The 21,665-nt window shown below is 47.9% G+C and overlaps 1 protein-coding gene across 2 annotated transcripts in view; it reads left to right on the top strand.

Annotated features, from left to right (window-relative positions):
* LOC117745174 (protein EFR3 homolog B-like) overlaps positions 1–21,591 on the top strand; it is a 25,471-nt gene extending 3,880 nt beyond the window's left edge. For both annotated transcript variants that reach the window (XM_034553303.1, XM_034553295.1), the window contains exons 2-22: positions 144–220; positions 1,978–2,105; positions 2,199–2,349; positions 7,317–7,438; positions 7,527–7,676; positions 8,213–8,308; positions 8,410–8,488; positions 9,076–9,211; positions 9,427–9,579; positions 9,663–9,774; positions 10,145–10,196; positions 10,992–11,164; positions 16,225–16,300; positions 16,823–16,984; positions 17,093–17,224; positions 17,415–17,482; positions 19,563–19,696; positions 19,788–19,885; positions 20,664–20,703; positions 20,801–20,910; positions 21,457–21,591. In XM_034553303.1, coding sequence (XP_034409194.1) covers positions 144–220; positions 1,978–2,105; positions 2,199–2,349; positions 7,317–7,438; positions 7,527–7,676; positions 8,213–8,308; positions 8,410–8,488; positions 9,076–9,211; positions 9,427–9,579; positions 9,663–9,774; positions 10,145–10,196; positions 10,992–11,164; positions 16,225–16,300; positions 16,823–16,984; positions 17,093–17,224; positions 17,415–17,482; positions 19,563–19,696; positions 19,788–19,885; positions 20,664–20,703; positions 20,801–20,910; positions 21,457–21,591 — 2,384 coding nt within the window. The remainder of the gene's footprint in view (positions 1–143; positions 221–1,977; positions 2,106–2,198; positions 2,350–7,316; positions 7,439–7,526; positions 7,677–8,212; positions 8,309–8,409; positions 8,489–9,075; positions 9,212–9,426; positions 9,580–9,662; positions 9,775–10,144; positions 10,197–10,991; positions 11,165–16,224; positions 16,301–16,822; positions 16,985–17,092; positions 17,225–17,414; positions 17,483–19,562; positions 19,697–19,787; positions 19,886–20,663; positions 20,704–20,800; positions 20,911–21,456) is intronic.
* The last annotated feature ends 74 nt before the right edge of the window (positions 21,592–21,665 follow it).

Here is a 21,665-nt window from a genome sequence, read left to right as displayed (position 1 = left end):
ATTTAGCATATTGATCTGTTGTTACTGACATTAACTCGTTTTCACAATAAAAGCCTCCCAGGAGCTCAAAGGACTGTTAATGTTTTAATGTGAAAGATGATCATAAACATAACAACACGTTGTGTGTGTGTGTGTGTGTCCAGGTGTGTGTGGTTGCTGCTGGGCGCTGCGTCCTCGCTACAAGCGGCTGGTCGATAACATTTTCCCAGAAGACCCCGAGGTAAACATCCCATAATGCACCTTCAGTGGAGAGGGACCTCACATGCACTTCATCCAGTTGGGTTGATCGAGTTTCCTCATAGTGTGTGTGTGTGTCTCTGTGTGTGTCTGTGTGTGTGTCTGTGTGTCTCTGTGTGTGTGTCTGTGTGTCTCTGTGTGTGTGTCTGTGTGTCTCTGTGTGTGTGTCTGTGTGTCTCTGTGTGTGTGTCTGTGTGTCTCTGTGTGTGTGTCTGTGTGTCTCTGTGTGTGTGTCTGTGTGTCTCTGTGTGTGTGTCTGTGTGTCTCTGTGTGTGTCTGTGTGTCTCTGTGTGTGTGTCTGTGTGTCTCTGTGTGTGTCTGTGTGTCTCTGTGTGTGTGTCTGTGTGTCTCTGTGTGTGTCTGTGTGTCTCTGTGTGTGTCTGTGTGTCTCTGTGTGTGTCTGTGTGTGTCTGTGTCTCTGTGTGTGTCTGTGTCTCTGTGTGTGTCTGTGTGTCTCTGTGTGTGTCTGTGTCTCTGTGTCTCTGTGTGTGTCTGTGTCTCTGTGTGTGTCTGTGTGTCTCTGTGTGTGTCTGTGTGTCTCTGTGTGTGTCTGTGTGTCTCTGTGTGTGTCTGTGTGTGTCTGTGTGTGTCTGTGTGTCTCTGTGTGTGTCTGTGTGTGTCTGTGTCTCTGTGTGTGTCTGTGTCTCTGTGTGTGTCTGTGTGTGTCTGTGTCTCTGTGTGTGTCTGTGTGTCTCTGTGTGTCTGTGTCTCTGTGTGTGTCTGTGTGTGTCTGTGTGTCTCTGTGTGTCTGTGTCTCTGTGTGTGTCTGTGTGTGTCTGTGTGTCTCTGTGTGTCTGTGTCTCTGTGTGTCTCTGTGTGTGTCTGTGTCTCTGTGTGTGTCTGTGTGTGTGTCTGTGTGTCTCTGTGTGTGTGTGTCTGTGTGTGTCTGTGTGTGTCTGTGTGTCTCTGTGTGTGTGTCTGTGTGTCTCTGTGTGTGTCTGTGTGTCTCTGTGTGTCTGTGTCTCTGTGTGTCTGTGTCTCTGTGTGTCTCTGTGTGTGTCTCTGTGTGTCTCTGTGTGTGTCTGTGTCTCTGTGTGTGTCTGTGTGTGTGTCTGTGTGTCTCTCTGTGTGTGTCTGTGTCTGTGTGTCTGTGTCTCTGTGTCTCTGTGTGTCTGTGTGTGTGTCTGTGTGTGTGTCTGTGTGTGTCTGTGTGTCTCTGTGTGTGTCTCTGTGTGTGTGTCTGTGTGTCTGTGTGTGTCTGTGTGTGTCTGTGTGTGTCTGTGTGTCTCTGTGTGTGTGTCTGTGTGTGTCTGTGTGTCTCTGTGTGTGTCTGTGTGTGTCTGTGTGTGTCTGTGTGTGTCTGTGTGTCTCTGTGTGTGTGTCTGTGTGTGTCTGTGTGTCTCTGTGTGTGTCTGTGTGTCTCTGTGTGTGTCTCTGTGTGTCTCTGTGTGTGTCTGTGTGTCTCTGTGTGTGTCTCTGTGTGTGTCTGTGTGTCTCTGTGTGTGTGTCTGTGTGTGTCTGTGTGTCTCTGTGTGTGTCTGTGTGTCTCTGTGTGTGTCTCTGTGTGTCTCTGTGTGTGTCTGTGTGTCTCTGTGTGTGTGTCTGTGTGTGTCTGTGTGTCTCTGTGTGTGTCTGTGTGTCTCTGTGTGTCTCTGTGTGTGTCTGTGTGTCTCTGTGTGTGTCTCTGTGTGTGTCTGTGTGTCTCTGTGTGTGTCTCTGTGTGTGTCTGTGTGTCTCTGTGTGTGTCTGTGTGTGTCTGTGTGTGTCTGTGTGTGTCTGTGTGTGTCTGTGTGTGTGTAGGATGGGCTGGTGAAAGCCAACATGGAGAAGCTGACGTTCTTCGCTCTGTCGGCTCCAGAGAAACTGGACCGCATCGCCGCGTATCTGTCGGAGCGACTGACCCGAGAGCTGAACCGCCACCGATACGGGTCAGTCCACAACAACAACAACAACAACAACAACAACAACAACAACAACAACAACAACAACAACAACACAGGCTAACCTGCGTGTCCCTCCAGGTACGTGTGCATCGCCATGGAGGCCCTGGAGCAGCTGCTGCTGGCCTGTAGCTGCCAGAGCATCAACCTGCTGGTGGAGAGCTTCCTCAGCACGCTGCGGCTGCTGCTGGAGGCCGACAGGCCACACCTCCACATCCTGGCTACGAGCGCGGTACGGACTGTACTGTGGACTGTACTGTGGACTGTACTGTGTACTGTACTGTGGACTGTACTGTGGACTGTACTGTGGACTGTACTGTGGACTGTGTACTGTACTGTGTACTGTACTGTGTACTGTGTACTGTACTGTGTACTGTACTGTGTACTGTACTGTGGACTGTGTACTGTACTGTGGACTGTACTGTGTACTGTACTGTGTACTGTACTGTGTACTGTACTGTGTACTGTACTGTGGACTGTACTGTACTGTACTGTGGACTGTACTGTGGACTGTACTGTGTACTGTGTACTGTACTGTGTACTGTGTACTGTACTGTGGACTGTACTGTGGACTGTACTGTGGACTGTACTGTGGACTGTGTACTGTACTGTGTACTGTACTGTGGACTGTACTGTGTACTGTGTACTGTACTGTGGACTGTACTGTGGACTGTACTGTGGACTGTGTACTGTACTGTGTACTGTACTGTGTACTGTACTGTGGACTGTACTGTGGACTGTACTGTGTACTGTACTGTGGACTGTACTGTGGACTGTGTACTGTACTGTGGACTGTACTGTGTACTGTGTACTGTACTGTGGACTGTACTGTGGACTGTACTGTGTACTGTGGACTGTACTGTGGACTGTGGACTGTACTGTGTACTGTACTGTGTACTGTACTGTGGACTGTACTGTGGACTGTACTGTGTACTGTACTGTGTACTGTGTACTGTACTGTGTACTGTACTGTGGACTGTGTACTGTGTACTGTGGACTGTGTACTGTGTACTGTACTGTGGACTGTACTGTACTGTGGACTGTACTGTGGACTGTGTACTGTACTGTGTACTGTACTGTGTACTGTACTGTGGACTGTACTGTGGACTGTACTGTGTACTGTACTGTGTACTGTGGACTGTACTGTACTGTGGACTGTACTGTGGACTGTACTGTGTACTGTGGACTGTACTGTGGACTGTGTACTGTACTGTGGACTGTACTGTGGACTGTACTGTGGACTGTACTGTGTACTGTGTACTGTACTGTGTACTGTGTACTGTACTGTGGACTGTACTGTGTACTGTACTGTGTACTGTACTGTGGACTGTACTGTGTACTGTACTGTGGACTGTACTGTGGACTGTACTGTGTACTGTACTGTGTACTGTACTGTGGACTGTGTACTGTACTGTGTACTGTACTGTGGACTGTACTGTGTACTCTACTGTGGACTGTACTGTGGACTGTACTGTGGACTGTGGACTGTACTGTGTACTGTACTGTGTACTGTGGACTGTACTGTACTGTACTGTGTACTGTACTGTGGACTGTACTGTGGACTGTGTACTGTACTGTACTGTGGACTGTACTGTGGACTGTACTGTGGACTGTACTGTGGACTGTGTACTGTACTGTGTACTGTACTGTGGACTGTACTGTGGACTGTGGACTGTACTGTGTACTGTACTGTGTACTGTACTGTGGACTGTACTGTGGACTGTACTGTGTACTGTACTGTGGACTGTACTGTGGACTGTGTACTGTACTGTGTACTGTACTGTGGACTGTACTGTGGACTGTACTGTGTACTGTGTACTGTACTGTGTACTGTACTGTGGACTGTACTGTGGACTGTGGACTGTACTGTGTACTGTACTGTGTACTGTACTGTGTACTGTACTGTGGACTGTACTGTGGACTGTGTACTGTACTGTGTACTGTGGACTGTACTGTGGACTGTGTACTGTACTGTGTACTGTGGACTGTGTACTGTACTGTGTACTGTACTGTGTACTGTACTGTGGACTGTACTGTGGACTGTACTGTGTACTGTACTGTGGACTGTACTGTGGACTGTACTGTGGACTGTGTACTGTACTGTGTACTGTACTGTGTACTGTGGACTGTACTGTGGACTGTACTGTGGACTGTGTACTGTACTGTGGACTGTACTGTGTACTGTGTACTGTACTGTGGACTGTACTGTGTACTGTACTGTACTGTGTACTGTACTGTGTACTGTGGACTGTACTGTGTACTGTACTGTGTACTGTGGACTGTACTGTGGACTGTGGACTGTACTGTACTGTGTACTGTACTGTGTACTGTGTACTGTACTGTGGACTGTACTGTGTACTGTACTGTGGACTGTACTGTGTACTGTACTGTACTGTGTACTCTACTGTGGACTGTACTGTGGACTGTACTGTGGACTGTGGACTGTACTGTGTACTGTACTGTGTACTGTGGACTGTACTGTACTGTACTGTGTACTGTACTGTGGACTGTACTGTGGACTGTGTACTGTACTGTACTGTGTACTGTACTGTGGACTGTACTGTACTGTACTGTGTACTGTACTGTGTACTGTGTACTGTACTGTGGACTGTACTGTGGACTGTACTGTACTGTGTACTGTGGACTGTACTGTGGACTGTACTGTGTACTGTGGACTGTACTGTGTACTGTACTGTGTACTGTGGACTGTACTGTGGACTGTGGACTGTACTGTGGACTGTACTGTACTGTGTACTGTGGACTGTACTGTGGACTGTACTGTGGACTGTGGACTGTGGACTGTGTACTGTACTGTGTACTGTACTGTGGACTGTGGACTGTGTACTGTACTGTGGACTGTACTGTGGACTGTACTGTGTACTGTGGACTGTGTACTGTGTACTGTACTGTGTACTGTGGACTGTACTGTGGACTGTGTACTGTACTGTGTACTGTACTGTGTACTGTGGACTGTACTGTGGACTGTGTACTGTACTGTGTACTGTACTGTACTGTGTACTGTGTACTGTACTGTGTACTGTGTACTGTACTGTGGACTGTACTGTGTACTGTACTGTACTGTGTACTGTACTGTGTACTGTGTACTGTACTGTGGACTGTACTGTGTACTGTACTGTACTGTGTACTGTACTGTGTACTGTACTGTGTACTGTACTGTACTGTGTACTGTACTGTGTACTGTACTGTACTGTGTACTGTACTGTACTGTACTGTGTACTGTACTGTGTACTGTGTACTGTGTACTGTGGACTGTACTGTGGACTGTGTACTGTACTGTGGACTGTACTGTGGACTGTACTGTGGACTGTACTCGGTCCTGTACTAGGTCCTGTACTAGGTCCTGTACTAGGTCCTGTACTTAGGTCCTGTACTTAGGTCCTGTACTAGGTCCTGTACTAAGTCCTGTACTAGGTATTGTACTCGGTCCTGTACTAGGTCCTGTACTTAGGTCCTGTACTAAGTCCTGTACTAGGTATTGTACTCGGTCCTGTACTAGGTCCTGTACTAAGTCCTGTACTAGGTCCTGTACTAGGTCCTGTACTAGGTCCTGTACTATGTCCTGTACTAGGTCCTGTACTCGGTCCTGTATTCGGTCCTGTACTAGGTCCTGTACTATGTCCTGTACTAAGTCCTGTACTATGTCCTGTACTAGGTCCTGTACTCGGTCCTGTATTCGGTCCTGTACTAGGTCCTGTACTATGTCCTGTACTAAGTCCTGTACTCGGTCCTGTATTCGGTCCTGTACTCGGTCTTGTACTCGGTCCTGTACTAGGTCCTGTACTAGGTATTGTACTCGGTCCTGTACTAAGTCCTGTACTAGGTATTGTATTCGGTCCTGTACTAGGTCCTGTACTAGGTCCTATACTAAGTCCTGTACTAGGTATTGTACTCGGTCCTGTACTAGGTCCTTTACTAGGTCCTGTACTAGGTCCTGTACTCGGTCCTGTACTTAGGTCCTGTACTATGTCCTGTACTATGTCCTGTACTAAGTCCTGTACTCGGTCCTGTACTAGGTCCTGTACTAAGTCCTGTACTAGGTCCTGTACTAGATCCTGTACTAAGTCCTGTACTAGATCCTGTACTAAGTCCTGTACTAGGTCCTGTACTAGGTCCTGTACTAGGTCCTGTACTAAGTCCTGTACTAGGTCCTGTACTAGGTCCTGTACTAAGTCCTGTACTAGGTCCTGTACTAGGTCCTTTACTTGGTCCTTTACTAGGTCCTATACTAAGTCCTGTACTAGGTATTGTACTCGGTCCTGTACTAGGTCCTGTACTAGGTATTGTACTCGGTCCTGTACTAAGTCCTGTACTAGGTATTGTATTCGGTCCTGTACTAGGTCCTGTACTAGGTCCTATACTAAGTCCTGTACTAGGTATTGTACTCGGTCCTGTACTAGGTCCTTTACTAGGTCCTGTACTAGGTCCTGTACTCGGTCCTGTACTTAGGTCCTGTACTATGTCCTGTACTATGTCCTGTACTAAGTCCTGTACTCGGTCCTGTACTAGGTCCTGTACTAAGTCCTGTACTAGGTCCTGTACTAGATCCTGTACTAAGTCCTGTACTAGGTCCTGTACTAGGTCCTGTACTAGGTCCTGTACTAAGTCCTGTACTAGGTCCTGTACTAGGTCCTGTACTAAGTCCTGTACTAGGTCCTGTACTAGGTCCTGTACTAGGTCCTTTACTTGGTCCTATACTAAGTCCTGTACTAGGTATTGTACTCGGTCCTGTACTAGGTCCTGTACTAGGTCCTTTACTAGGTCCTGTACTAGGTCCCGTACTAGGTCCCGTACTAGGTCCTGTACTAGGTCCTGTACTAAGTCCTGTACTAGGTCCTGTACTAGGTCCTTTACTTGGTCCTATACTAAGTCCTGTACTAGGTATTGTACTCGGTCCTGTACTAGGTCCTGTACTAGGTCCTTTACTAGGTCCTTTACTAGGTCCTGTACTAGGTCCTTTACTAGGTCCTGTACTAGGTCCTGTACTAAGTCCTGTACTAGGTCCTGTACTAGGTCCTTTACTTGGTCCTATACTAAGTCCTGTACTAGGTATTGTACTCGGTCCTGTACTAGGTCCTGTACTAGGTCCTTTACTAGGTCCCGTACTAGGTCCCGTACTAGGTCCCGTACTAGGTCCCGTACTAGGTCCTGTACTCTGACTGGTCCACGTCTTCTCTCTAGTTCGTGAAGTTCGCCAACATCGAGGAGGACACGGCGTCGTACCACCGCAGCTACGACTTCTTCGTGTCACGCTTCAGTGAGATGTGTCACTCCGACCACGACGACCAGGACACACGGGACAAGTACACACGTGGTCCTCTGGAGTACACAAGTATACAATAAATACTGAGACTGAATACTGTGTGTGTGTGTGTGTGTGTGTGTGTGTAGGATCCGGGTCTCTGGCATCAGGGGGCTCCAGGGTGTGGTCAGGAAGACGGTGGATGACGAGCTGCAGGTGAACATCTGGGAGCCTCGTCACATGGAGCAGATCGTCCCCGCTCTGCTCGTCAACCTGCAGCAGCACACACACACCGGCAGGTACACACACACACACACACACAGGAATTATATTTGTGCAGTTAAATTGATACATAAAGCGTGCGTGTGTCTGCGTGCGTGCGTGTGCATGCGGGTGTGTGTGTGCGTGCGTGTGCACGCGTGCGTGTGTGCGTGTGCATGCGTGTGTGTGTGTGTGCGTGCATGTGCGTGTGCACGCGTGCGTGTGTGTGTGTGTGCGTGTGCATGCGGGTGTGTGCGTGCGTGTGTGTGTCTGCGTGTGTCTGCGTGTGTGTGTGCGTGCATGTGCGTGTGTGTGTGTGTGTGCGTGTGTGCGTGTGTGTGTGTGCGTGTGCGTGCATGTGCGTGTGTGTGTGTGCATGTGTGTGTGTGTGTGTGTGTGCGTGCGTGTGTGCGTGTGTGTGTGTGTGTGCGTGTGTGCGTGTGTGTGTGTGCGTGTGTGCGTGTGCGTGTCTGTGTGCATGTGTCTGTGTGCGTGCATGTGTCTGTGTGTGTGCATGTGTGTGTGTGTGTGTGTGCGTGTGTGCGTGTGCGTGCATGTGTGTGTGTGTGTGCAGTGGGTCTCCAGCCGAGCAGACGGAGGTGTGTTTCAGGGAGCTGTTGGGACGAGCTGCATATGGACACATTAACAACGCTATCAGACCTGTGCTGATGTAAGATACACACTTTAGTAGTAGTACCAGGAGTAGTAGTAGTAGTAGCAGTAGTACTAGTAGTAATACTACAGTAGTACACATCCAGTGTGTGTTTTCAGGCACCTGGACAGTCACAGTCTCTGGGAAGGACGGAGCTTCGCTGTTCAGTGTTTTCAGATCATCATGTACTCCATCCCGGTTAGTACTCTGATTACACAGCACTACAGAGTACTAGAGTGTACATCCTGAAGTGCCCTCTATTACAGAGTACTAGAGTGTACTTCCTGAAGTGCCCTCTACTACAGAGTACTAGAGTGTACTTCCTGAAGTGCCCTCTACTACAGAGTACTAGAGTGTACTTCCTGAAGTGCCCTCTACTACAGAGTACTAGAGTGTACTTCCTGAAGTGCCCTCTACTACAGAGTACTAGAGTGTACATCCTGAAGTGCCCTCTACTACAGAGTACTAGAGTGTACTTCCTGAAGTGCCCTCTACTACAGAGTACTAGAGTGTACTTCCTGAAGTGCCCTCTACTACAGAGTACTAGAGTGTACTTCCTGAAGTGCCCTCTACTACAGAGTACTAGAGTGTACTTCCTGAAGTGCCCTCTATTACAGAGTACTAGAGTGTACTTCCTGAAGTGCCCTCTATTACAGAGTACTAGAGTGTACTTCCTGAAGTGCCCTCTACTACCACCTGCTGCTGCTCTGTGGTACTAACACTACTACCAAATACTTCATACAGGTGAGTTTTAAACACATATAACCTGAACTTCTTGTCCTCAGTCCCAACACTCACACCTGGTGATCCAGCAGCTGTTGGGTCACCTGGACGCCAACAGCAGGAGTCCGGCTCCGGTCCGAGCCGGGATCGTGGAGGTCCTGTCTGGAGCTGCTGTTATAGAGGCGACTGGGTCTGTAGGTCAGTACCTCCTGTTCCAGTAGGGAAGGAGAAGGCTCAGAACGAGATGTCTCCTTCAGAACGAGACTTCTCATCTCCATAGTGTTATAGTGCCTATCTGAGCTGGTCAGATCTGCAGCCCTCTCCTTCAATGCTGGACCACTTCCAGAAGCATAACATGGTAAAGTACCCTTTAATAACACTTGTACACAACCCTCTGTTCGTGTCTACTTCAGGTCCCACCGTACTGGAAGTGTTCAACACGTTGCTGCGACAGCTCCGGCAGAGCGTCGACTACCAGCTGACCGGTTACTACGACAACGCTGGAAAGCACGCGACCACCTCGGCCGAGGAGAAAACGCTCCAGGACGCCGTCATCCAAACTATTGGTGAGTCGCGTTGTTGATGTTGTTGTTGTTGATGTTGTTGTTCTTGTTAAACAGCTTAATCTGAACCTGTGTTTTCTGTCCAGGATCCTTCGCCAACACGCTTCCTGTGTACCAGAGGTCAGAGGTCATGCTATTCATCATGGGGAAAATCCCTGTTCCTGGTATCTACCCCGCCCTGGGGTCACCCAACGCTGGGTAACATCATTATCGTCAGGTTTTTATCTTTCCCGCGGTCCTCGAACGCATCGCGCGTGACGAAGGAACCAAAACGAAGCTTTAAATTTTATACTTCCTCAAAAACGTTTAATTCTTCTTGTTCCTCATTTAAAATCTCTCCAGAAATAAACCGTTCACTTTGAACATATTCTGTAAAAAACATTACATTCTGAGCTGCTCAGTGAAACTATGACGTTATGATTGACTCACCTGAGACCAACGGTCATGTAACAACAAATCAGAGAAGCTTTGACTTTAATGATATCATTTAATATGTAAACGTAGAGCCTCCATCTTTTCTCTCTTGGGGGGATGAACCATTCAAAGGTGGTAAAGGTGTGTTTCTCAGGTTTGAAGGCAGCAGGATGATCCAGGTGATGCTGCTGAAGTCGCTGCTCCAGGTGAGCTCTAGATATGACATATGGATGAAGACATGCTCCTCCCCCCATATGGATGAAGAGAGAAATGTCCCCCCCCCCCCCGGTATCGAAGCGCTATGACAGCAGTAACCTGCTGACGGCGCTGCCCTCCTCCTCCCCCCCCAGGTATCGGAGCGCTATGACAGCAGCAACCTGCTGACGGCGCTGCCCTCCTCCTCCCCCCCCAGGTATCGGAGCGCTATGACAGCAGCAACCTGCTGACGGCGCTGACCTCCTCCTCCCCCCCCAGGTATCGGAGCGCTATGACAGCAGCAACCTGCTGACGGCGCTGCCCTCATCCTCCCCCCCCAGGTATCGGAGCGCTATGACAGCAGCAACCTGCTGACGGCACTGCCCTCCTCCTCCCCCCCCTCCCCCCAGGTATCGGAGCGCTATGACAGCAGCAACCTGCTGACGGCGCTGCCCTCATCCTCCCCCCCCAGGTATCGGAGCGCTATGACAGCAGCAACCTGCTGACGGCACTGCCCTCCTCCTCCCCCCCCCCCCCCCAGGTATCGGAGCGCTATGACAGCAGCAACCTGCTGACGGCACTGCCCTCCTCCTCCCCCCCCTCCCCCCAGGTATCGGAGCGCTATGACAGCAGCAACCTGCTGACGGCGCTGCCCTCCTCCTCCCCCCCCAGGTATCGGAGCGCTATGACAGCAGCAACCTGCTGACGGCGCTGCCCTCCTCCTCCTCCCCCAGGTATCGGAGCGCTATGACAGCAGCAACCTGCTGACGGCACTGCCCTCCTCCTCCCCCCCCCCCCCCCCCCAGGTATCGGAGCGCTATGACAGCAGCAACCTGCTGACGGCGCTGCCGTCCTCCTTCCTGGAGCCTCTGCTGTCCTTCACCCTGATGGAGGACCCAGAGATCCGCCTGCTGGTCCTCTCCATCCTCACCTCGCTCATCGACAGGCGCCATAACGCCGGCAGACTCACCTGCGCCAGGTAACCCCGCCCCCTTTAGAGTGACAGCATCAATATGACCTGTTGATGGTAACGACTTGTCGATGGTAAAGACAGGGACCTGTTGATGGTAACGACCTGTCTGTGTTCAATACTGTAACAGGTTCCTGGCTGTCACATGCGGTGTTTCTCCCCCCCAGCAACAAAGGATGAACGTACTCAGAGTATATTTCGGAATATTCTTTATTGACTGCAGACTGTGCCTCTGCTCTCCTCTCTCGTGCCTCCATCTTTATCCACCTTATATAGGGCAGAGACACTCAGAACTTAGACCAATTAGGCCTCTTCCCAGTACCTGTTCCCTGAACCACTCTTCCACACCCCTCCAGCTGAGGCTAACCATGCCCCAGCCACCACATACCCCCAACACACGACTTAGGCCAGGGTGCCATCCGGCCTAACCTACCCAACCCTCCCCACGCGAGCGGGAGAGGAAGTCGGTTCACGGACATCTTCGTCCCCGGCCTATGGATCACCTTGAAATTAAAAGGCTGCAATGCCAGATACCACCGAGTGATCCGGGTGTTGGTATCCTTCATGGGGTGGAGCCATTGGAGCGGAGCGTGGTCGGAACAGAGGGTGAATGAGCGTCCCAGGGGGTAGTAGCGCAGGGAGTCGACCGCCCACCGGATGGCCAGGCACTCCTTCTCCATCGCGCTGTACCTGCCCTCCCTCTCTGACAGCTTCCGGCTGATGTACAGCACAGGGCGGTCAACCCCCTCTACCTGCTGGGACAAAATTAAATGAAATGTCTGTAATAGCTCGCCAGCCCCAGAAACCGCCTCACCCCGCCCAAGTGGTACCCCAGACACAGTACCTCCCTCCGTCCAACTGCACACTTCCCTGGGTTGGCGGTGAGCCCTGCCTGCCTCAGGGACTCCAGCACCGCGCCCACCCGCTGCCCATGCTCCGCCCAGGTGGTGCTGTGGATGATTACATCATCCAAGTAGGCGGCAGCATATGCAGCGTGCGGACGCAGCACCTGGTCCATGAGGCGTTGAAAAGTGGCTGGGGCCCCAACAACCCAAAGGGAAGCATGGTGAATTGGTATAAACCAAACGGAGTGGAGAAGGCCGTCTTTTCCCTGGACTCTGGCGACAGAGGAAGCTACTAGTAGCCCTTTGTTAAATCCAGGGTCGTAAAGAAACGCGCAGTGCCCAGTCGGTCCAGGAGTTTGTCGATCCGGGGCATTGGGTAAGCATCGAACAGTGACACATCATTCACCCTGCAATAGTCCATGCAGAACCGTATAGACCAAGGGTGGCCAAACTACATTTTGATCCGGTCCGCCGAGTATTATGAATTATAAATCATAGTAAAGACCGCTGTAACGCTTTGTACCCTCGGGGCTGCGTGTGCGCGCTCCAGCAGCAGAACACGGCAGGTTAAAGAGCGCCGTCACGCTTTCTGCTGCAGGAGAGCGCACACAAACAGCCTGAAAGAGCTGAGCAATAAATGAGCATTAAGAAACATTGATGCTGGTCTGTTGCCGTCATGCTTCAGGAAACTCAAGTCGGGAACGGAGAAGTGTCACCACGCTGCGTGCCGTGCTTTCTGCTGGCGTGTCAGGCTGCGAGTCCAGCCTGCTGCTCGCTGCTCACGCCCTCCCCTCATAGGCAAACTCCCCGTAATGTACCACATACCGCTGGAAAGAGATCACCGTAATGTACCGCATACCGCTGGAAAGAGATCACCGTAATGTACCGCATACCGCTGGAAAGAGATCACCGTAATGTACAGCATACCGCTGGAAAGAGATCACCGTAATGTACAGCATACCGCTGGAAAGAGATCACCGTAATGTACAGCATACCGCTGGAAAGAGATCACCGTAATGTACCGCATACCGCTGGAAAGAGATCACCGTAATGTACAGCATACCGCTGGAAAGAGATCACCGTAATGTACAGCATACCGCTGGAAAGAGATCACCGTAATGTACAGCATACCGCTGGAAAGAGATCACCGTAATGTACCGCATACCGCTGGAAAGAGATCACCTTAAAGTACCGCATACCGCTGGAAAGAGATCACCGTAATGTACCGCATACCGCTGGAAAGAGATCACCGTAACGTACCGCATACCGCTGGAAAGAGATCACCGTAATGTACCGCATACCGCTGGAAAGAGATCACCGTAATGTACCGCATACCGCTGGAAAGAGATCACCGTAATGTACCGCATACCGCTGGAAAGAGATCACCGTAATGTACCGCATACCGCTGGAAAGAGATCACCGTAACGTACCGCATACCGCTGGAAAGAGATCACCGTAATGTACCACATACTGCTGGAAAGAGATCACCGTAATGTACCGCATACCGCTGGAAAGAGATCACCGTAATGTACTGCATACCACTGGAAAGAGATCACCGTAATGTACCGCATACCACTGGAAAGAGATCACCGTAATGTAAAGAGATCACCGTAATGTACCGCATACCGCTGGAAAGAGATCACCGTAATGTAAAGAGATCACCGTAATGTACCGCATACCACTGGAAAGAGATCACCGTAATGTACCGCATACCGCTGGAAAGAGATCACCGTAATGTACCGCATATCACAGGAAAGAGATCACCGTAATGTACCGCATACCGCTGGAAAGAGATCACCGTAATGTACTGCATACCACAGGAAAGAGATCACCGTAATGTACCGCATACCGCTGGAAAGAGATCACCGTAATGTAAAGAGATCACCGTAATGTACCGCATACCGCTGGAAAGAGATCACCGTAATGTAAAGAGATCACCGTAATGTACCGCATACCGCTGGAAAGAGATCACCGTAATGTAAAGAGATCACCTTAATGTACCGCATACCGCTGGAAAGAGATCACCGTAATGTACCGCATACCGCTGGAAAGAGATCACCGTAATGTAAAGAGATCACCGTAATGTACCGCATACCGCTGGAAAGAGATCACCGTAATGTAAAGAGATCACCGTAATGTACCGCATACCGCTGGAAAGAGATCACCGTAATGTACCGCATACCGCTGGAAAGAGATCACCGTAATGTACCGCATACCGCTGGAAAGAGATCACCGTAATGTAAAGAGATCACCGTAATGTAAAGAGATCACCTTAATGTACCGCATACCGCTGGAAAGCGATTACCGTAATGTAAAGAGATCACCGTAATGTACCGCATACCGCTGGAAAGCGATTACCGTAATGTCCGCATACCGCTGGAAAGAGATCACCGTAATGTAAAGAGATCACCGTAATGTACCGCATACCGCTGGAAAGAGATCACCGTAATGTAAAGAGATCACCGTAATGTACCGCATACCGCTGGAAAGAGATCACCGTAATGTACCGCATACCGCTGGAAAGAGATCACCGTAATGTACCGCATACCGCTGGAAAGAGATCACCGTAATGTAAAGAGATCACCGTAATGTAAAGAGATCACCTTAATGTACCGCATACCGCTGGAAAGCGATTACCGTAATGTCCGCATACCGCTGGAAAGAGATCACCGTAATGTAAAGAGATCACCGTAATGTACCGCATACCGCTGGAAAGAGATCACCGTAATGTACCGCATACCGCTGGAAAGAGATCACCGTAATGTAAAGAGATCACTGTAATGTAAAGAGATCACCGTAATGTAAAGAGATCACCTTAATGTACCGCATACCGCTGGAAAGAGATCACCGTAATGTAAAGAGATCACCGTAATGTAAAGAGATCACCGTAATGTAAAGAGATCACCTTAATGTACCGCATACCGCTGGAAAGAGATCACCGTAATGTAAAGAGATCACCGTAATTTCCCGCATACCGCTGGAAAGTGCCGCTTCTTAGTGTTCACAATCCTTTGGCATTACGTCGTAAAGCGTTATCTTTCGAAGAGTTCCGGTAATTTGAATTTGGCATGTCACTTTCTGTCACCGGAGACGGGGTTCTTACTACAAGAGTTTTAGAGTTGTAAAATTAACAGCTGCATTCAGAGTATTTTTCCTCGGCATAACAAACGCACATCAAACCCACGGGACTGCACCGCCCCGGACCAACAACACTGTTCCACTGAAACGGAGTCTTTACTTTTTAGTTATTGGCTTTTACTTGTAATTCATATTGGTGACCTGTCTGTCTTCAATATGACTTGTCGATGGTAACGACATGTTTGTGTTCAGTATGACCTGTCGATGGTAACGACATGTTTGTGTTCAATATGACCTGTCGATGGTAACGACATGTTTGTGTTCAATATGACCTGTCGATGGTAACGACATGTTTGTGTTCAATATGACCTGTCGATGGTAACGACCTGTTTGTGTTCAATATGACCTGTCTGTCTTCAATATGACCTGTCGATGGTAACGACATGTTTGTGTTCAGTATGACCTGTCGATGGTAACGACATGTTTGTGTTCAGTATGACCTGTCGATGGTAACGACATGTTTGTGTTCAATATGACCTGTCGATGGTAACGACATGTTTGTGTTCAATATGACCTGTCGATGGTAACGACATGTTTGTGTTCAATATGACCTGTCGATGGTAACGACCTGTTTGTGTTCAATATGACCTGTCTGTCTTCAATATGACCTGTCGATGGTAACGACATGTTTGTGTTCAGTATGACCTGTCGATGGTAACGACATGTTTGTGTTCAATATGACCTGTCGATGGTAACGACCTGTTTGTGTTCAATATGACCTGTCTGTCTTCAATATGACCTGTCGATGGTAACGACATGTTTGTGTTCAGTATGACCTGTCGATGGTAACGACATGTTTGTGTTCAATATGACCTGTCTGTCTTCAATATGACCTGTTGATGGTAACGACCTGTCTGTCTTCAATATGACCTGTTGATGGTAACGACCTGTCTGTGTTCAATACGACCTGTCGATGGTAACGACCTGTCTGTGTTCAATCCGACCTGTCGATGGTAACGACCTGTCTGTCTTCAATATGACCTGTCGATGGTAACGACCTGTCTGTCTTCAATATGACCTGTCGATGGTAACGACCTGTCTGTCTTCAATATGACCTGTCGATGGTAACGACCTGTCTATGTTCAGTGTGGCGGTCGACGTGGCGGCGTTGGAGCTGAAGGAGGACCGGAGCTCTCGGCAGGACAACCTGTTCATCAGGAAGGTGAGGATGTAGAATATAACGCTTATTTATATTAGAATATATTGCTTATTTATATTATAATATAACTCTTATTTATATTAGAATGTATTGCTAATTTATATTAGAATATAACTCTTATTTATATTAGAATATAACTCTTATTTATATTAGAATATAATGCTTATTTACATTATAATATAACACTTATTTACATTATAATATAACACTTATTTATATTAGAATATAACACTTATTTATATTAGAATATAATGCATCTTTATATTACAATATAATGTGTTTATATTTGGGATTATTGATCTGCTACTCATTATTTAATATAAACTATATGAAATGATATCATGAATTACAAGAACCAGGATTATCTGATATGTTAATTATGGAAATGTGTTCCTTTCTTTTTTATGGATTTCATTTAAGAATATGCCTTTATTTTTCTTAAATACGTCTTTATTTGTATTTATTTAGCATTTTTTAAAATATATATTTATGTACAATAGAAGTTTAATACTTTAATACTTGCAGCACGCTCAGCGTCTCTACCGGCACGTCTACCTCACCTGTAAGGAGGAGAGCAGTGGGCGGGGCCACTACCAGGCCCTCTTCACCCTATTGGCTGTCGTTGGTCTGGAACTGGCCAATGAGGAAGTGGTGGTGGACCTGATTCGACTGGTACTCGCTCTGCAGGTAATCGTCTGTGGTCATAACAACAACAACAATAATAATAATAATAATAATAATGATGGTGTTCAGCTGTTCTCTGGTTGATTATCCTCTCTTGTGATTGGCCGTCAGGAGCTGGCGTTGTCCAATCAGGAGCGTCTGTCGGTATTCAACCGCTGTGGCATTCACGCCGTCTGCGCCGCCTTCCTCCACCTGTTGTCCCAGCTCGGCCCACCGGCGGCGCTCCACCACCACGTCACACAGGTGAAGTACCACGAAGTACCACGAAGTACTCGTGAGAGTACTGTGTTCAGAACTTTGCTCCAGTATTGACTGAGCAGTAAGATATATAAATGTAGTACACTGAAAGTTCAATATTTACCTGGTGTAGTATATGTACCTCTGAGGTGTAGTACAATATAAAGTACTACATGTACCTCTTGTTTCCCTGCAGGTGATAGAGGGTCGTCACAGTGATGCGTCTCACCTGCTGCCTGAAGAAGCTTTCTCTGACAAACACAGGTAAAGTTACCTGAGGTACCTCCTCACCATGAGAACACAAACACAGGTAAAGTTACCTGAGGTACCTCCTCACCATGAGAACACAAACACAGGTAAAGTTACCTGAGGTACCTTCTCACCATGAGAACACAAACACAGGTAAAGTTACCTGAGGTACCTTCTCACCATGAGAACACAAACACAGGTAAAGTTACCTGAGGTACCTCCTCACCATGAGAACACAAACAGGTGAAGTTACCTGAGGTACCGTCTCACCATGAGAACACAAACACAGGTAAAGTTACCTGAGGTACCTTCTCACCATGAGAACACAAACAGGTAAAGTTACCTGAGGTACCTTCTCACCATGAGAACACAAACAGGTAAAGTTACCTGAGGTACCTTCTCACCATGAGAACACAAACACAGGTAAAGTTACCTGAGGTACCTTCTCACCATGAGAACACAAACAGGTAAAGTTACCTGAGGTACCTTCTCACCATGAGAACACAAACAGGTAAAGTTACCTGAGGTACCTCCTCACCATGAGAACACAAACACAGGTAAAGTTACCTGAGGTACCTTCTCACCATGAGAACACAAACAGGTGAAGTTACCTGAGGTACCGTCTCACCATGAGAACACAAACACAGGTAAAGTTACCTGAGGTACCTTCTCACCATGAGAACACAAACAGGTAAAGTTACCTGAGGTACCGTCTCACCATGAGAACACAAACAGGTAAAGTTACCTGAGGTACCTTCTCACCATGAGAACACAAACAGGTAAAGTTACCTGAGGTACCTTCTTACCATGAGAACACAAACAGGTAAAGTTACCTGAGGTACCTTCTCACCATGAGAACACAAACAGGTAAAGTTACCTGAGGTACCTTCTCACCATGAGAACACAAACAGGTAAAGTTACCTGAGGTACCTTCTCACCATGAGAACACAAACAGGTAAAGTTACCTGAGGTACCTTCTCACCATGAGAACACAAACAGGTAAAGTTACCTGAGGTACCTTCTTACCATGAGAACACAAACAGGTAAAGTTACCTGAGGTACCTTCTCACCATGAGAACACAGACAGGTAAAGTTACCTGAGGTACCTTCTTACCATGAGAACACAAACAGGTAAAGTTACCTGAGGTACCTTCTCACCATGAGAACACAAACACAGGTAAAGTTACCTGAGGTACCTTCTCACCATGAGAACACAGACAGGTAAAGTTACCTGAGGTACCTCCTCACCATGAGAACACAAACAGGTAAAGTTACCTGAGGTACCTTCTCACCATGAGAACACAAACACAGGTAAAGTTACCTGAGGTACCTTCTTACCATGAGAACACAAACAGGTAAAGTTACCTGAGGTACCTTCTCACCATGAGAACACAAACAGGTAAAGTTACCTGAGGTACCTTCTCACCATGAGAACACAAACACAGGTAAAGTTACCTGAGGTACCTTCTCACCATGAGAACACAAACAGGTAAAGTTACCTGAGGTACCTTCTTACCATGAGAACACAAACAGGTAAAGTTACCTGAGGTACCTTCTCACCATGAGAACACAGACAGGTAAAGTTACCTGAGGTACCTTCTTACCATGAGAACACAAACAGGTAAAGTTACCTGAGGTACCTTCTCACCATGAGAACACAAACAGGTAAAGTTACCTGAGGTACCTTCTCACCATGAGAACACAGACAGGTAAAGTTACCTGAGGTACCTTCTCACCATGAGAACACAAACAGGTAAAGTTACCTGAGGTACCTTCTCACCATGAGAACACAAACAGGTAAAGTTACCTGAGGTACCTTCTCACCATGAGAACACAAACAGGTAAAGTTACCTGAGGTACCTTCTCACCATGAGAACACAAACAGGTAAAGTTACCTGAGGTACCTTCTCACCATGAGAACACAAACAGGTAAAGTTACCTGAGGTACCTTCTCACCATGAGAACACAAACACAGGTAAAGTTACCTGAGGTACCTTCTCACCATGAGAACACAAACACAGGTAAAGTTACCTGAGGTACCTCCTCACCATGAGAGGTGTTCACTCATGTGTGTGTGTGTGTGTGTGTGTGTCAGTTTACCTGAAGGTGAGCTGAAGGTGGGTGAAGCGTTTCTGTTCGTCCAATCAGAGATCAGCGAGGCTCTGACAGGAAGCAGCTACAGCGTTCACACCGAACGCTTCAACACGCCGTACACACCTCAGATAACAGGTAGATATAAGTATATCTATGTTTTTATATATACACATACACATATATATGCACGTGTACTACTGGTATTCAGGCAGTATTATTACTTTAGATGAGGACCGTCTGTCGAAGAGGAAAAGTATCGGAGACGTCGTCTCAATGCAGATCGACATGGACCCTCAGTACTGTCCTGATGCAGAGCAGGTACCTGTCTGTCTGTCTGTCTGTCTGTCTGTCTGCCTCTCTCTATCTCTGTCTGTCTGTCTGTCTGTCTGCCTCTCTCTATCTCTGTCTGTCTGTCTGTCTGTCTGTCTGCCTCTCTATATCTCTGTCTGTCTGTCTGTCTGTCTCTCTCTATCTCTGTCTGTCTGTCTGTCTCTATCTCTGTCTGTCTGTCTGCCTCTCTCTATCTCTGTCTGTCTGTCTGTCTGTATGTCTGCCTCTCTATATCTCTGTCTGTCTGTCTGTCTGTCTCTCTCTATCTCTGTCTGTCTGTCTGTCTCTATCTCTGTCTGTCTGTCTGCCTCTCTCTATCTCTGTCTGTCCGTCCGTCTGTCTCTCTCTATCTCTGTCTGTCCGTCCGTCTGTCTCTCTCTATCTCTGTCTGTCCATCCGTCTGTCTCTCTCTATCTCTGTCTGTCTGTATGTCTGTCTCTCTCTATCTCTGTCTGTCTGTCTGTCCGTCTGTCTCTCTCTATCTCTGTCTGTCTGTATGTCTGTCTCTCTCTATCTCTGTCTGTCTGTCTGTCCGTCTGTCTCTCTCTATCTCTGTCTGTCCGTCCGTCTGTCTCTCTCTTTCTCTGTCTGTCTGCCTCTCTCTATCTCTGTCCGTCTGTCTCTCTCTATCTCTGTCTGTCTGTCTGCCTCTCTGTCGGTCTGTCTGTCTGTATTTCTCTCTCTCTCTCTATTTCTGTCTGTCTGTCTGTCTGCCTCTCTCTATCTCTGTCTGTCTGTCTGTCTGCCTGATGAACCTGTCTCTCTCTCTCAGACGGAGCAGATCACCTTTGAGACCCTGAAGAGCACCTTCGGTGAGCTCCTGATCAATAGAGTTTGAATATGAACCAGCTTGTAGCTGATTGGCTCCTGGAGGATCAATCCTGACCAATCAGTGTTTGTGTTGTGCAGAAGACCGAGGCGGCGAGGAAGAGGAGGAGGTGAGGAGGAAGAGGATGAGGGTGGTGGAGAGGTTTCAGACGGCTCCCTTTGAGGAGATCGCCGCTCACTGTGGATCCAAGGTGAGTGACCTCTGACCTCTGAGACCAGAATCGTCCTGTTCTCATCTTTCCCACGGTCCTTGAACTCAGCGCATGTGACAACAACTGAAACTGAGTTTAAAGTGATGATATTTCATCAAAACATTTAAAGCTTTAAACAAATCTTCTAATTCTTCCAGAAAAGAATAAAACCATAAAAGATAAAGATAAATAAATACAATATGTAGAATTTGGGATTTTTCTGTATATAAAAATGATATGCAAAGAAATTGTAAATAATACATTACATTTCTTAAATAATGATATATGTTTTTAAAGATGGTGTTTAAATAAAAAGAAAGTGGAACACGATTCAATGCATACATGATGACACATAATAATAAGCTCTTTAATGACATCTTCTTGTTCTTCAGGGGTCTTTTGTCCATAAACCAGCTCCTAATAATCACACCAGGCCGAGCTTTGGTTCCCCATGTTCTTCAGAGGTTCTTCAGATGTTCCTCACATGTTCTTGAAGCCCTTTGAACACATTGTGAAACTGTAAGTGATGTCCTTGTGTCTTTGCAGATGTCTCTGCTTCACGCTAAACTGGACCAGGTCTTCGATCTGATGGTCCGTTCTCCTCCGTCTCCGTCTGGACTCTCGCCTCCTCGCTCCACCCCGCTCTATGAGATGAAGTTCCCTGACCTGTGTGTCTATTAGACAGGAAGCTCTGTAGATGATGCGCTCCTCACCATCGTTGTGTTGTCTGTGTTTGAGACCGACTTCCCTTCATT

The sequence above is a fragment of the Cyclopterus lumpus genome, chromosome 2, assembly GCF_009769545.1.
Source record: "Cyclopterus lumpus isolate fCycLum1 chromosome 2, fCycLum1.pri, whole genome shotgun sequence".
In the NCBI taxonomy this organism is placed as follows: Eukaryota; Metazoa; Chordata; class Actinopteri; order Perciformes; family Cyclopteridae; genus Cyclopterus; species Cyclopterus lumpus.
Note: the sequence above shows the minus strand (reverse complement) of the source record. Positions and strands in the feature narration are given on the sequence as shown.